Source organism: Rhizomucor pusillus (assembly GCF_041956525.1).
Source record: "Rhizomucor pusillus strain CBS 183.67 unplaced genomic scaffold VTP01scaffold_9, whole genome shotgun sequence".
NCBI lineage: Eukaryota > Fungi > Mucoromycota > Mucoromycetes > Mucorales > Lichtheimiaceae > Rhizomucor > Rhizomucor pusillus.
In genome coordinates this window covers 990,881-1,006,649 of record NW_027192151.1, presented here as the reverse complement: position 1 = coordinate 1,006,649, position 15,769 = coordinate 990,881, and the positions used below count along the sequence as shown (strand labels likewise).

At 46.4% G+C, this 15,769-nt stretch overlaps 6 protein-coding genes across 6 annotated transcripts; 3 read left to right on the top strand and 3 right to left on the bottom strand.

Moving 5' to 3' along the window:
• Positions 1-225: 225 nt before the first annotated feature.
• Positions 226-1,604, top strand: VTP01DRAFT_10915 (uncharacterized protein; the record flags this gene model as incomplete). Its single annotated transcript, XM_069379330.1, has 2 exons — positions 226-1,482; positions 1,536-1,604. 2 exons carry the CDS (start codon positions 226-228, stop codon positions 1,602-1,604), a joined length of 1,326 nt encoding a protein of 441 aa, XP_069239315.1.
• A 573-nt stretch (positions 1,605-2,177) lies between these two features.
• On the top strand, positions 2,178-3,487 carry VTP01DRAFT_10914 (uncharacterized protein; the record flags this gene model as incomplete). Its single annotated transcript, XM_069379329.1, has 7 exons — positions 2,178-2,317; positions 2,374-2,527; positions 2,583-2,732; positions 2,788-2,914; positions 2,993-3,078; positions 3,147-3,307; positions 3,403-3,487. 7 exons carry the CDS (start codon positions 2,178-2,180, stop codon positions 3,485-3,487), a joined length of 903 nt encoding a protein of 300 aa, XP_069239314.1.
• Positions 3,488-3,687: 200 nt separating this feature from the next.
• VTP01DRAFT_10913 (uncharacterized protein) lies at positions 3,688-8,223 on the top strand (the record flags this gene model as incomplete). The annotated part of the gene is made up of 5 exons (XM_069379328.1): positions 3,688-3,772; positions 3,838-3,957; positions 4,061-4,086; positions 4,159-4,406; positions 4,482-8,223. The coding sequence occupies 5 exons, from the start codon at positions 3,688-3,690 to the stop codon at positions 8,221-8,223; spliced, it is 4,221 nt and encodes a 1,406-aa protein (XP_069239313.1).
• A 131-nt stretch (positions 8,224-8,354) lies between these two features.
• On the bottom strand, positions 8,355-9,463 carry VTP01DRAFT_10912 (uncharacterized protein; the record flags this gene model as incomplete). The annotated part of the gene is made up of 3 exons (XM_069379327.1): positions 8,355-8,782; positions 8,844-9,167; positions 9,244-9,463. 3 exons carry the CDS (start codon positions 9,461-9,463, stop codon positions 8,355-8,357), a joined length of 972 nt encoding a protein of 323 aa, XP_069239312.1.
• A 2,241-nt stretch (positions 9,464-11,704) lies between these two features.
• VTP01DRAFT_10911 (uncharacterized protein) lies at positions 11,705-13,578 on the bottom strand (the record flags this gene model as incomplete). Its single annotated transcript, XM_069379326.1, has 4 exons — positions 11,705-11,771; positions 11,829-12,522; positions 12,584-12,738; positions 12,833-13,578. The coding sequence occupies 4 exons, from the start codon at positions 13,576-13,578 to the stop codon at positions 11,705-11,707; spliced, it is 1,662 nt and encodes a 553-aa protein (XP_069239311.1).
• An 84-nt stretch (positions 13,579-13,662) lies between these two features.
• On the bottom strand, positions 13,663-15,679 carry VTP01DRAFT_10910 (uncharacterized protein; the record flags this gene model as incomplete). Its single annotated transcript, XM_069379325.1, has 8 exons — positions 13,663-13,822; positions 13,882-14,113; positions 14,177-14,373; positions 14,433-14,566; positions 14,624-15,181; positions 15,236-15,399; positions 15,456-15,559; positions 15,624-15,679. The coding sequence occupies 8 exons, from the start codon at positions 15,677-15,679 to the stop codon at positions 13,663-13,665; spliced, it is 1,605 nt and encodes a 534-aa protein (XP_069239310.1).
• Positions 15,680-15,769: the final 90 nt, after the last annotated feature.

Genomic DNA, 15,769 nt, shown 5'->3' with positions numbered 1-15,769 from the left:
ATTTTTTGACGGGAGAGGGTAGGCCAGTGATGATCCGCCAACTGGACGGCCTTTCAAAATTTTGGCACACTGACTGAGTGCTACAAACAAAGCAGTTCACGCGCTTCGATACCATTTCACGACTTTTTCAATCAAACAAAAAAAAAATAGCTTTAGCTTTCCCGCCTATTCTCATTTTCCCCTTTTTTCTTTCTTCTTTCTTCTCGTCTTTTACTATTATTCAATATGGCTAGAAACAATAACCGCGGAACTCGCAAAAATGGCAACAAGAAGAAGGGTCAAAAGAAGGGTCCCAAGCCCGATCAAACACAGGCGACAGCAGCTGCCGCATCGTCCTCAAGCAGCAGCCTCTCTTCTACCGACAAGAAAGTTGAGCAACAGCAGCAGCAGCAGCAACAACAACAACAACAATCCACGCCACAGGAAAACGCTTCTGCGAACAACGAGGAGCAAACTGTGAAAGAACAGGAGTTACAACAATCAGTCCCTGCAGCAACCTCTACCGAGACAAAGGTCGCCGAGGAAGCTGAAAAGACTGCTCCTGCTGCTGCTGATGCTACTGCTGAGACCAACGTTGAAACAAAGCAGGATGTTCGATCGGGCACGCAAGACGCAAAGGCGGATGACTCGAACGCCAACAAGGAGCTTGAACAGACAGGCGCCAATCAAGATAAAGTCACGACTGTCACATCAAAGGAGACTGACGGAAACCGGTCAGCTCCTCCAGTCGAACAGCAACACGTTACCACTGCCGAAGAAAATGCAGTCAAAGAAAATGGTGCAGCTTCTGAAGAGAAGCAGCCTTCTCCAGCTACAACCCAAGAAAAGCAGGCAGAACCAAAAGCTCCCGCTGAATCCAAGGAAACTCCTTCGGTCCAGGAAGCTCCAGCAGCAGTGGATGGAGCAGCAAAGACATCCGGCTCTGCTGAGCCAAAGGAGGAGGAACCTGGCGCGACAAAGGAGAACGGATCTGCAGGCCAACCCAAACCTGAAGTAGCCGAGCAGGTTGACAAAGATCAGAAGCTCGAGGAAGAAAAGCAAGAAATCAAACCTATCGAGCTCACCCAGGATGTTAACAAGGAGGATGCAGAAGCTGTGGTTGAGGAAACAAAGGTCGGAGAGGCCACCAAGCAAGAGGAACCTGCTACTCCTGTCGTCGAGCTGACGGAGCCTGCCAAGCAGCAGCAGCAGCCAGCCACCGCTGAGCAGCCAGTCAAGGAAGAGTCCACCACGAAACAAGACGAGCCTGCGCAAAAAGCAGATGCTACGACAGAACCACCGGCAGTGCCAGCCAAAGAAAAATCTGTCCAAGAACCTGCGGCTAAACCTGCTGTCGATGAAAAGCCCGTTGTTGTGTCCAGCAAGAATGCTGACAAGTTGAAGGATAAGCTCGAAAAGAACCCAAGCCCATCATCTTCCAACACCAAACTCGGGAGGAAGAAATCCATCCTTGGTATTTTCAAGAAGGATAAAGACGCCAAGGTAAGTTAAAATGGTTAGATCTTGTTGAATCAGTATTTAACTGCCTTTAATAGACCAAATCGCCTGCATCTTCGACTTCTGACAAGGAATCAAAGCGTAAGACTTGGCAGTTCTGGAAATGAAGAGTCTTTATTGTCCCCTATGCAGAAAAAACGAAACCAAGTATTATGAGAAAAAAGTAGTATAGTAACAAACCTTTGCCCTATCACTGTCGCACATACACACAAAATCTCTATCTCTCTTTTACCCCTTCTTTTTCTTTTACCTCTGCCGTACCCGGAGACGGCGCACACACGTACTTTTAGATTTCTTCTTCTTCAGTGTCCCAATGCCTTTAGCGTTTATTCTCAAACATATACATACGGCGTATATTTTTCTAGTTATCCTCTTTACGTATAAATTCTTGACTTATTCATTTTTTTCCAAGCATGTGGACTTCACAGCAACGGGAGTGCTATATTTTGCGTATGTACACAAGGAATTTTAACAATTTCGTCTCACGTAAAACCGAGCCAGAAGCATGAACAAGAGAAGCACGGAATCTCATAAACTACATAGTAGGAGGAAGGCGGGCGGTCGTTCCCGCCGGGTATCAATTGGCAGCAAGCCTCAGCGCGGGCGAGCGGGAAAGGTCAACGCGGGGTGCCTGTCCCAAACAAAAGGGCGCCCTCCACGCCCAACTTGTCACTTTTGCAATGTTGCTCTTACGACGACTGGGTATCCGACCAATTTACACGGCAGCTGCATCGCGGCGATTCACGACGAATGTACAACCTTGTGCGGCCAATATATCAGCATGCTTGTCACAGCGCTTGTCAATAATACGTCAACCAGGGTAAGGAGTCCACAACAACACGTTTCTTAAGCATACATTATAACATGCTGTCGAAGGGCCAAGCGATTGGGAACACGATTTGCTTGTAGTCGCATGCTAGAAACCAGACGGTGGCTCATCGCAACGAAGTCACCGAATAACAGCAACCGTGAGGACCGCAAAGCAGCGTTGCAGCAAAAAGCACAGAATGCAAAGAAAGTTATCACCAAGGTAAACAGCAAATTCGCAAGATAACTCGACCCTGGGATCTCACGCCAATATAAAGATAATCCCAACGCATGAAAATATATACACAATACCAAACTTTTTGACGTTCACGCGCCTTGCATCTGCACCCTACATTGGATATTTAATTATGCATCAAGATTATCAACTCGCATTAGGCATCTTTGCATTGGCGGGCTTCACAGACCTGGTTAGTTCGCTTCTATTATCTCTTAGATCACGTTTTGCTCAGAAAGGACTGCTAGTTGGACGGATTCATCGCACGCAGATACAACCTCAAGACAGTCGTCGGTAGCATTATAGATCCTGCGGCTGACAAGGCTCTGATGACGGTCATGACCGTTACACTCGCAGCCGACAATGTGTTACCATGTAAGAGAGCAGTGGCAAGAGAACTTCGAGACACAGTAAAAAGAAAACGTCAGGATATTTATTGACTACTCCATCCAGTACCACTAGCTGCCATCATCCTGGGACGAGATGCCGGTCTGGTGCTTGCGGCATTTTACTATCGCTACATTTCATTACCGGAACCGGTAAGTGCCTTTAGTCATATAAAGCAAGCAGTTTGATTGAACAATGCTTTAATTGGACGCTGCACAAGAAAACGCTAGTCCGATATTTCGATTTTTCAATACCTTCAGCTGAAGTTCGGCCAACAATGATCAGCAAAGTTAACACTGCATTGCAGCTTTTGCTCATGGGACTGTCCCTGACATCCACCGCATTAACGTGGCCTCCAGCCGTCTACATGTCAGCATTGCAGTAAGTATATATATACACGGACGCGCGAGAGGGGGAGAGAGTTGTTGGAAGACCCGGGACCAATGGAGGTTCTAATTTTTTTTTCTTTCCCGCAGTTGGCTGGTAGGTGGTACAACCATTTGGTCTGGTGCCAGTTATATCTTTTCGAAGGATGCTGTTAGAATCTTGAATCGAGATTAAAGTTTTCAACTCTCTTGGCTTTTGTTTCTTTTCTTTTTTCTCTCTTCTCTTTTGCGTTCTGTTACCCTCATTTTCGCAGAATATACTCCACCCACCCCCGCTCCATTCATTAACCCTAAACTGCCCATTAAGGCCTCCTTGATCATCCTTTCTTTCTTCCCCTTGTCCTTATCCCTTCTTCTCTTACTTTTTTTTTTTCAATGATGAACCAATCCAAATTACCGCTTGCTACAAGTACTATAAATAATAATTATATGCAGCAAAAGATGAAACGTGTTCAAGCGGGTGGGTGTAACTGCCGACTCTGAATTTCAGCCAGCAGACAGATTGTAACACACCATACATCGCAGCTCTTCATATAGTAAATAGCAGTGAGAACACTGAGTCCAGCACTGTAACGATTGACAACAATGTATACAAATTTGATACTGTTTTGAAACCTGCTAGTCTCGTTGACCGAGTATTAGATGGTAAGCTATTTCTCTTAACAATAAGGGGTTGCAAGGGGGTTGCAAAAGTGAACGCGCACAGACGCAAAGTCTTCTGACGGAGCATGCCTATTTTTCTTAATAGGTCACAACACCACTGTCTTGATACATGTAAGCAAGCAAGCAACAACAAAAGCAATATCAAGCGGCGACAGTTTGTCATTGATGATATACCAAATTTAGGGTATTGCAGATGCAAACATTGCATTGCACGCCGTAAAGATCTTGCTTGATCGACTCGGGAGAAAACCACGTTCTTCCCTAAACCTACGCCCCTCTCAGTCCGCTACCGCGACGAGATTACGACCTGTCAGCAGCATCCCCCGACGTGGGTCCACTCCTGGTCCTTTATCTCAAAGATCGGCCACTGTGCGAGTATCCACTAGTATTTCTGACGGGATCGTGGTGAACAGCATTGCAGATTTCACAGAGTAAATATTTCCTCTTTTCTACTTCAGAGCTTAACGGGGAACAATAGCAAAAAAATATTCTAATATTCATCGTAGATACCTCGAAAAAGCGAAAAAATCAACCGAGACGTTAACCATCACAGTGATGCAAGAAAAACGCTCGCAACCTCAGAAGAGTCGCCCGCCACCACCACCGCCGCCTTCGTCGTCGCAACAGGCCGTATCTTCACGCACCGTCGGACGCCGCGTTAGCTCTCTCAACGTAAAAGCCATGGTCGGCCAGATGGAAAAACAGGCTCGACAAAGTGGCAGCGAAGAAGACGAAGATGAGAAATGGACAACGACCGAGTCCAAGTTACGGTTTATTGACTTGAGCTGTGAAAGCGAAAGCGATCTGGATACTGTCAGCAAAAGCTTGTCTGCCATATCTAAAGGGCAAATTGACGTCTCACCATCGACACTGATACCCGATCCACTTGATACCTTTGTCCTCGCTGCTTCTATTCATATCGGGAACGATGATCAAGACGATGCATCTACATCTAAGCGTATCGTCGACTATGTCTCAAAAGTATGCAAATTGCCTGTCAGCAAACAGTCTGTTACGGAGAGTGACAACAACGACGATGGAAAGTCCACCAAAGAACGTGCTGTCATGACAAACCCGGAAACAGAATCCCTTGTTGATCATGGTCTGCAGCAACGACAAGAAGAACCGAAACAGCAGCAGCGTCGGCAGGAAGAGGTGCCGGTTTCGACCCAATCCTCTTCCTCCACTTCGTCGTCGTCCTCTTCTTCACTGTCGGATAGCGAGCGGCCACACATCATCTCGACATGTTCAACGCGGACTACGATTACGATTCCCGATAGTTCGGAGGTTCAAGACGCATTACTTGTTGATCTGCGCCGACAAGTAGAAGAGTTGCAAAATCAAGTGGCAGTGACACGTGAACGCAACGATTACGTCGAGAAGAAGCTCAAAGACAAAGCCAATGAAGACAGTATTTTCAACGACTTGAAATCGCAACTCGAAGCTGCCAAGGAGGCGCTTGGACGGTCCGACGAAGCACTTCAGGATCAGGCCATGAAAATCGCCGAGTATGAAGCCATGTTCGCTTCGGAGCAGCAAGCGCTCGATCAAATGGGCAGATTCTTGCGGCACAAGAAGATGGTGCTTCGATACGTCGCAGAACTTGAAACCAAGCTCGATGAAAAGGACGGCCAAGAGCTGAAACAGTTGCTGCAGAAATTCAAGGCTGACCTTGATCCATCTGCCAATTTATTAGAGGATGAAACCGTCGTTACCTTGAAGAAGCAACTGGAGGAGTCTCGATTGCTACTTTCGGAAGCACAGCAGCAGTTAGACAGCAAGACGACCCAAGTATCTAAACTAGAGACGCAACTGGACCAAGTTAGCAAATTGCACCGAGAATTGCAGGCTTTGCGCGACGCCCAGGCCAAGCAAATACAGCAGCTTGAAGATTCGCTTGCAAAAGCTCAGAAGCGCACGGAAGAGTTGCAGCAGAAGCAGCAAAAGGATGCAGATACCATGGCTGCGCTCCAAGGCACGATTGAAACGCTCCTCGTAGGCCAAAGTAAGCTCGAGCAAGAGCTGAAGGAATCCAAACAGGAGCGTAGACTCTTGGATAAACAGATGCGTGACCAAGAAAGTAGCATGCAGACTCAAATACAGCTTGGCGTTGAACAACTTGAGCGAGTCCGTCTCGAATTTAGATCTCTGGAACAAGTTGAGGAAAAGCAGCAGCTCATCATTGCTTGCATGGAAACCAAGCTGTCGCAGATGGAGGATTTGACAAATACGCTGCGACTACAGTTGTCTGAACGCGATCAAGAGATATTGCTCCTTGAAGAGAACTGCGACAAGAAAGAGCAACATATCCAACAATTACAGGACAAGGTCGCATTCCTGTCCAGAGATATCGAGCACGTCAAGGCCGAGCGCACGCAGCTGAATCAACTTGTTTCTTACGTCGATGGAACTTTGAGACTGCAGGATACCAAACTTCATCAGACATCGGAGACTCTCCAGGACTGGAAGGCTCAGTACGACAAGGAAATGAAGGACAAGGAAATCCTCATAGAGAACTTAACAGCTGAAAAGGATGAGCTGCTTGAGAAACTGAGCAAGGTCCAGTCGCAAGCAGATGAGTTTCAGAAAACGATAAACGAGATGAAGCAGGACAAGTTGCAAACAGACATCGAGCTGCAGCGCGGAAAAGCCATTGAGGACCGGGTTGTTGAACTTGATCGGGAGCTAGAAACGGCCAAGAGAGAACAAAAGGCATTGTCTGTCGAGCTAACATCCAAGCAACAACTGTTACACAGCTTGCAGCAGCAATTGCAGGATCGCAACAACATGTCTGATTCATCCAAGGACGCTATCGCCAAAATAACTGCTCTCGAAGCCAAGATTGCAGCTCTTCAGGACACTGTCAAGGAAGATCAGAAAGAATACGAACGACGTCTGGAGCGAGCACTGCAAGATGTTGAGCGTGCAGAAAAGCAGAAAAGGGACATGGAAAAGTCTCTAAACGGAGACCAAGGGGATCTACTGAGACGACTTGAAGAGAAGGAGCGACAGCTGACAGAAAAAGAGGCGACCATCACGCGGCTTTCAGATGCTCTCGCATTGGCGCAGAAAGAACAAAAGAAGGATAGTGAAGATACTAACGATGACAGCTATGTCGTCAAAGATGCCGACCTAGTCCAAAAAGTGATGCAGCTATCGGAAGACAACGCACAACTGATTTCCCAAGTACATGATTTGGAAGGACAGCTCGTCTTGCAACGAAGCAAGATGTCTCTAGAAACACGAAACTTGGAGCTCGAAATAATGCGACTGGCATCGGCGAATAATCGTCTTGAGAAGGAAATGGAATCATTGCTACCTCGACGCAGTATGAGCAACCTTTGTTCAACAGGAACCGTCGTCGCATCCAACAGCAACCGTGATTCCGCTACCAACATTGTATCATCACCTCCTTGCACGCCGCGCGTCCTATCCCCTCCTCCATATCACAAATTGCCTCGTGATATCTCTCAGAACAGCCTGCCTGCCCGACTTCCAAAATCCGGTTCGCTTCGGTCTGTTCCAGGCGGTTATCGACCAGGAGACGACACCGTTGACGAGGAACTCAGCAAACGTGGATCATCCAGCTCTGTACGCTCAGAAATGCTACTGAGAACGATGCGAGCCCGAGCTTCATCAGCCAGTGCAGCCTATCTTCCTCCACCTTCAGCGCCACCTTCCAACCCACTTCCTCCTGTTCCTTCTGCACTTCCTCCCCTACCATCCTCCCCGCCTCCACAATCTCCACCAATGCAGCCTGCACGCAGTTTGTCTTCTACGCCTCTCCAACGCCAGGATTCCATGACCACAGCAACCGTCAGCGATATAAATTCAGATGGAGGCGACAGTCTGACGTCTGAACGCTACGAGCGCATTATCACCACCCTCCAGCGCAAGATGCGCACTGCAGAAGGCGATGTCAAGGCGCACCAGGAAGTTATCAGCAAACTTGAAGCTCAGCTGTCTCGATCAGAACATGCTGTACGTGAAGCAAAGAAGCAGCTCGAAGCACTATCGCGCGAGAAGCAAGCCTCAAGTATGGAGATTGCCAACTTGCGTAGCCAGATCGACCAAGCACGCACACAGCAACATTCTGCAGCAACAAAAACCGCAGAAGAGTATCAGCAACTGGAAGAAGCACTTGAACGCGAGCGACGACTGAAAGAAAAGGCTGAAAAGGCCCGGCATATCCTCGAAGACAGGATGGAAGAATTGATGCGCAAAAAGAGCAAATTCATGTGCTTCTAGAACGATGCTGCAATAGTTTTCCTTGTTCTTGCAAATGATGTTGTTAACATAATGTACAAAGTTTTTTTTTAAAAGAAAAAGAAAGGACGAATAAAGCTTATATCTATGTAATGTTAAATACATTTTGCTGTCTATGCAGAGATGAGACCCTTCTTCTTGGCCTCGTGGAATTTGGAGAGCACGATCTGGCATTTAGTTTCGCGGCACAAGTCCTTCAAGCCTGCTTTGGCAGGACCCATTCCGTCAAAGAACGTGAGACCAGCACCACGCTCAACGGCATCCAAAGGCACCTTGAAATTCTCAAGCGGAACTTCGTCAGGGATAGGTTGGTTCGGCAGGACAAATGCGCCCACACTGTATTGGCCGTTACGCTGAGTTAAGATCACCTTGTAAAAGTGGGTAGGAACAGCAACGTTCGGTGGGTTGCCAATAACCTGGTATTTGACATAGAATTTGCCATCGCTCTCCTGATGCGGCAGATACAACGGACCAGTGAACACATAGACGTCAGGGAAAGACTTTGTGAGCGAACGGCAAAAGTTCTCAACATGTGCCCAGTCTGAAAATGCATTCGTGAATATACTTGTTCTTCTTTCGGTGCATAAAAAACAAAAACTTACAGTCTCGGTTGAATCCATCGCCGACTTGAGGAGAAATGTTGGTCAAGTAGAATGTTTCATTCATGGCTTCCTGATCAAACTTGACATCGGCTGCGGGTACCATGTGGCCACGATCGTAATTGCTCTTGAAATAATCGGCCAACTTTGCACGGAATTGAACAGGGATATTGGGATCTTCTTGAAAGTTGGATTTGCCGCGGTCGACTCCTTCAGTGCGCTTGAGAGACTCGGGTGTCAAATGTTCGGCGACCCAGTTGGGGTTTCTGTCTCGTCGGTTGTAGGATGCTACGTAGGCGCTTCGATACACAAGGTCGTTGACAGGTCCTGATAAATTACATATATCAATTAGAAAGTCTTGTTTTATTTGAATAATCCTCTCCCTCTCTGGTAGACTGCATACCGGGGAAGCCGAATGGAAGAATGCTCTTTGCCTTTTCAATGTTGCTCAAAGAACGACCTGGAGCAGCGGTGGGAGCAGGCGGTGCAGCGGCAGGCACAGGAACAGGTACAGCTGCTGGGCGAGGTTTCTGCACATATTTTTGGTAGGCGGCGTAGGAGACAGCTCCCAACGCAGCACCTCCAACGAGGAATGTTACACGCTCGGCAACAGGTGTGGCCATGTCAAACAAGAAACGTTGACCGTGGCAGACGAGTCTGGAGGGTGGCTTCTTTGCGTCTCCGATCTTAAAATGGTAATTCAGGGACGTGCATCAAAATGCAATACTGGACAGTAATGAACAAGCGGGGTCATGTGCAAGGTCGTAAGTGCGAAACAACAACCTGGGATCAAAGATGAAAAAGCTTAGCTTCCAAATGCGAAAGCTGAGCATAGATTAAAGTAACAAGTTCAAAGGGGAAGCGGTATGAAAAACTGCAATATCAAGAATAAACAGTGGATGTTATGTACTCCTCCATTGATTAAAAGTGATGAAGAGATATTACAGAAAGTCCTTAGCTGAGGAAGGAACACGTTTATACATAACCCAAACTCCGTCTTTTTATTACGGTGCTACTGGCAGCTTTTGCCAAAGGCATAAGCATTAAGGTCTTCATATTTCTTGAATAAGCATGTATTGCGCAAGATTTAGAATACGAAACACCGTACATTTCCATCCAACTGACAAAATCAAAAAGTGAACCTTCTATTCAAGTTCTTTCACGCTAGTTTGCAGATGATTGAATAAGATGTGGTTCTCGGCACACTTTGTAAGCAATCTATACGATACGAGATTATTCTTTTGCGCATAGCTAAGATATTGTAGTTTCAACACGAGGAAACAAAGTCGGTAAGCCCAAAACTTGCTGCAACACTCCAAGATAGCAACCCAACCGTAATGCTCATCGTCCCAATTATCTTGCACGATCTTTGCGCGTTTTTACGACATCGACAAACTGAGCAATATTAAGAGATTCCAGCACTGCTACAGTCACCAACGTTGCACTTAATCTCTGCCCATTCCCCCACCCCTAAACAAGTGGCAGCCCAATGCTACCTAGTCGAGAGAGAGCGACCTTGAAAGGCTTTATTATTATGATGGTCACTGCTCCCTTTGTTCTTCATTTTCTTTTAAAACTTCATATCACTTTCCTGAGGGGATTTACGTCCTGCAACAGGCCACCCAACCCGGCTAGGAATGAATGAAGCGTCTAACGAAGCCAGCAAACAAAGGAACCGTTGACGTGCCAGAGCTACCTACCCAGATCAGGGAAGGGTATCAGAAGTTAGGATGCGCAGGATCGAGGTCCCCAGTTCAGAAGCTACACCGCATCTGACTCGTCCTCCTGCAACTGACAACTAGCTTCCGTTGTGCATGCAAAGCAGATATCCAGCCAAAATATTCTGCAGAGCAGAGGTATCCAGCTGGTCCGCTTCGCAAGATCCGTGAAGCTAGGACCCGCGAGGGGTTTAGCGTCGGGGAGGATAAAGAAAAGAAAAAATTGGTGGTAACCTCCTTAGCATCCACGGAAATCTTTAGTAAAAGGCAAAAGATTTATCCGATATGATTACAAGACAGAGGCACAAGGGAAGAAAAGAGGGAGAGGGTGAGAGGGAAGCGACGTTTTATAGTTTTGGGGGCGGTTGCTGACAACAGCAAAAAAGGAAAGTCACCTGACCTCTTTTTCTACTAATTATAGTTGACAAGAAGGTTTATAATGATTGTAAGGAAAGCCAATGTATATGCCTTGGAAAGCACTACCATTTAAGTTTCTGGCTGCATTGGGCAGCAATGTAGAGAAGGATGATCTCCGCATGAAAGCTGCCGCAAGCATTTTTGAGCGTTCGTTGTCAGAGAAAGTTATGTAACAACCACATCGAATGCAGCAAAAGTCTGCAACCAAGAGCAGAGCCATAGCTTAATCCACGCTTAGGATACACTTATGCGTATTTGAAGGCATTCCCATCCTGTACAGCATGAAAGCTATCTCGTCGGCATTTGCAGGTATTAGAACTCAGTGCATGAAATACGGATTCATAGGTGCTACAGACAGGAGAAATGGGCATTATGCCGTATGTATCGATAACCTGCTTGAAAAAAATTTAGATGAACTAAACAGCACTTTATTATATTGAGTAGTTGGTGAAAATGAAGATCGATAAATTATTCTCTCGAGGAAGCCATGTGAGAAACTCCAATGGCAAGTGATGCTAGAGGTGTTGAGATGTTGAAGGATAGCAAGAACTTCTCATTTGTGACCTAAAGCTTTGAGTCGCATTTAAGATTGAAAAAATAAGTTGCTGTATGAAACGGTTGATGCAAGCATTTTTTAGATGTCCAATATCAATATCTCATGTATTTGTGATTATCTTTATTAATTCATCAGTGTTACATGGGTGCTGGCGAAGATATCGCTTACAATCATTACTCTGTTTTACCAGATTTCATCATTCGTCTCATGTCGTTAATCCAGGATTTTTCTTGCCATACCCTACAGTCGGCTAGAGTAAGTGCATGCAGACAAATTTACGTGGATATACAGACTTACGTTACACCAGCTGTCACCAGAAAGCACAGAACACCAATGCCAATGTGTAAAACCTTATGATTTAGCGTCTGCCATCCAATAGTTTGCTCCGAATAACTCGTAACGATCCAGGATAACACAAAGACGAGCAAAGTCGGCAGGCGCGGGAACCAGTTTCGTACAGCGAGTGGACGTTTTACGGTGCTTTTTTCAAAGTACTCTGTAATATACGACCAACTGTAAGCTATACGAATACCAAGGTTGACGATATTGGCAAGGACAAGGCCGATAGCGCCAAGGTCCAGTACGCTCATGAAAAGGTAGCCGGATGCCATGAAACATGCGGAAAACGCAACCATGTAGTAACTCAAAGTTTGCAGATCGGATTTGCTGGCAACCGCTTGCACGAACGCTTCGGTGATACCGTTCACGCCCATGACTGGGACGTATGCACAGTACACAGCCAAGACAGCTGGACCGTTCCTTTCCACAGACCACTCTTTGCCAACCAGCAGATCAATGAGTGCTCCCGTGTAGTTCGTTGCAAAGCAGACAAACAGTAGACCGAGGAGTATATGAAACTGCAGGATCATCAAGAGGACTTCAGCCGCTGTGGTGGTGTCCGCTTTCTTTGATGCATCCGCCAAAATCTTGCTAAAGAAAGTGCGACTGGTTTCTTCTAGAGGCTGGAAAAGGATCCTCACGATCAAGGAACCTGCAATGATAGATCCATTACTACTTCTGTAATCGATCTGGTCGTGAATGATAAACCTTACCGTAATTTACAACAAATGCATACACGCCTTGATTTTCATCCGTTGTCAGAGCAGAAATAAGCATCTTGTCGCCTTCAGTGAGAATATGTTTCAGCAAAGACTGCTTCGTCAAGGTTGTAGCCAGAGTTAGCATATCGCTGTCGAACCAATATGATCTGTGTTTTTAACATAAATATCGAAGTCAGCTCTTGTTTCATCGCACGCCGTTAAATAGCGTCCTTTGATCGGCCTAGAAGCGATATAACTTACGTATCGTCGCTGCGTCGCAGTTTGCGAGGATACAACTCGCGAGCGTCCATTTCGGATCGTCGCACCTTTTTGAGGAAGAAACCGAGGTATCCTGCAGCCATTGTAAGCCCAAATACGAGCTGGGCCGCGGCAAACGCTAGGACACCGAATGCATTGCTGCCGGTGGATGCTCCCCAGAGAGTCAGACCAAACGTGACAAACGTCCGCGAGATCACCGCAACGCCTTCGACAGAAACGCGTAGTTGAAAATATAGCCGGTTCATTGCCAGAACGAAAAGAGGCTCAACAAGTAGTTCGGCAAAAGCCGCTGCTCCAAAAAGCACGACAGATGTTCGGTAGAATGGGTATTTGATGGCGGTCGCCTCATCTATTTGATAGAGATAGTATCCGCATGCCAGCAGCGTCGTAGCGAGACCAAGTACTGTGGGTATATACGCCAAATTGGTAACTTTTTGCTCTGCTTGCTTGGATGACTGTGCGTTGTCGCCTTCGCCGCGCAGCAGCGCGCATCGAAAACCTTCTCGTGATATAAACAGAATGGTCGATAGCAGCAACTCCAACTTGACCGACGCGATGCCGAGCACTTCTGCGGTCGTGTAGCGAAGTACAATCTGATGCAGTCCAAATGTGAGCATACGCGAGGCGAACTGTAAAAGCACCAGGTAGTAGGCTCCTTTGGCGGACGACGTCAACAAGTCAGTGTTATCATTCTTGCCATTGTCTTTATTGTTGCTAGACTGAGGCATATGGAGGTTGTTCGCGTCGTGTAACGTTAGCTGGTTAAAGCGAAACTGATGGGCAATTCCCGTTCTTTCTCCTTTTTATTTTTTTTACAGTTCATACACCTTACTGGTGGATGCAATGCCATTAAAAATGCAGGTATTGTTAACTGGTATATATTGCTTCGTAATGAGTTTAATGGCTTCTTGGGCAACCAGACCGCCCATGAGCGCTGCAATATTGGCCGTCTCTTGATCTGCAAATCGAACACTTTGGAAATTCCTAGTCAGCATTACATCGCCATTTGTCATAGAACAGTGTATACATACTAGTTTGTCGCCGCTTTTTCTAGAGTTTTCTCTGTTGCAAGTTCCTTGGCTTCTGCCTCAGGTACACCCATCTCTGTAAGTGTGGGTGCTACCAATTGCTGCAAAAGTGTGATATCAGCGACGTTGTCTCCACCTTGTGAGCCAGGATAACGGTTCTTCTCCTGTGCAAACTTCTCGGCAGCTCTAAAGATGATGTAAAAAGCGATATTTTCATCCTGTTCGAGCCAGGATTCTACAAATTATATCAAATTTAGTCGTCATGTTCCTGACTGACCACGTCGCACAAATTACATACTTAATTTGTCACTACGCTGTTCAGTGTATTCCTGTCGCAAGGAACGGTATCGAATCACTTTAATGTGGGCTGCATTCTTGCAGAACCCTTCAATCATGCTGTCTGGTATACTGTCGGCGGGCAAGTTCACTGTCTCAAGCAGCTTGTGTACTCGCTGCTTGACTGACTCGAGATCTTGCAACGATTTTTCACGATATCTAACAGCTTGTCAGCGTATCTACCTTTCATATCACTACTCCTTTTCATATTTACATACACATTTTGCAATTGTACATAGTTTTTGGTATCCGATTTCATATCGGGTAATTTGCCAGGCAATGGTAACTGACCTTCACCTTCGTTTGCTACGAAATCCCGGACTGCTCTCGCAATAATCCAAAAGTTGCTCGTCTGCCAACCTCCACATCTTAGCCAAACGATAATAATTTCTTAAAACGGCACAGTTACCTTGTCTGTAATGTGTTCGCATGCAGGGTCTTGGAAGATATCACGAACATTGGATGTGACAGTGTCACTGGACGATAATCTCCAAACATTTGCAATTGCCTCCTCAAAATTCTCTTCATCTGCAGTTTTCATTCCAGATTTTATCAAATTTTTGAACTCGTTTCGCTCGCTGTAATTTTTTGGTGGTTCGCCTCCGTGGGTTTCCTTCCAGATATTGAGGTATTTGAGCATAACGACCACAAAGGGAACGTGACCGTGATCAGTTTGATCTAGCTTATCAAGGTCGTATCCATCGACGTGCGCTGACAGCTGCTTGAAAGGACATCCAAGGCGAAGATCAACCACGTTTTCGGGGTGTGTCTCGATAATCGTGTGTTCAGGTGCCTGGATTCTAAAGATACCACATAGACCTCTTGACTGCACATAGATTACTGTCTTGTTGATCTTTTCGCAAATATCGGATAATGCGATCGTCTCTTTTTCTGCCACATTCGTGGCAATAATCATGTCAAAAGATGCAAAGAAATCCGGGTCGTTGTGAATAATGTCTTCCACAGACTAGCGGTAAAAATTAGCCAACTGCGTCCATGCAAAACGGCAATCTATTGCTACCTTTTGTACAAAGGATGTAGCTACGTCGTCGTTAAGCTCCTTTAGGAGAGCTGCGGTCGAACACGCTTTCGAGTGGCCCGCGTTGTCTGGTTCGAGGAAGAAGTTGTTCTGAATATCGTTCTGGCTTACTACCGCGCTATCTACAATTGTCACGCTTCCGACGCCTGCGATAACAAAATTAGAAGTTGAGGTCCATGCATCGCTGCTAGGTAGCACATACCAGGAAGCACAAGGTTCTTAATGATTTCGCAACCGGTGGAGGTTGCGTGGAGAAGACAGACTTTGGCATTCTCGAGAGCAGTTTGACCTGTTGCAGCCCACAAACTGTACAGCGACTTTTGTTACTTGCAATCCTGTTTAGTGTTCGGCATTCTGTTAGCTGTCATACCGTAGCTGTCGATCGTATTTCTGGGTTTTCAAGTCGGGTACGTGGATCGCTGACATTATGCGGCAAAGACGACGGACATACGCGCCTGCCGACAATTGCTGTGCTAAAGTGGCAAAAATGAAGCGGAGTGCTGCCACCGGCAGCAT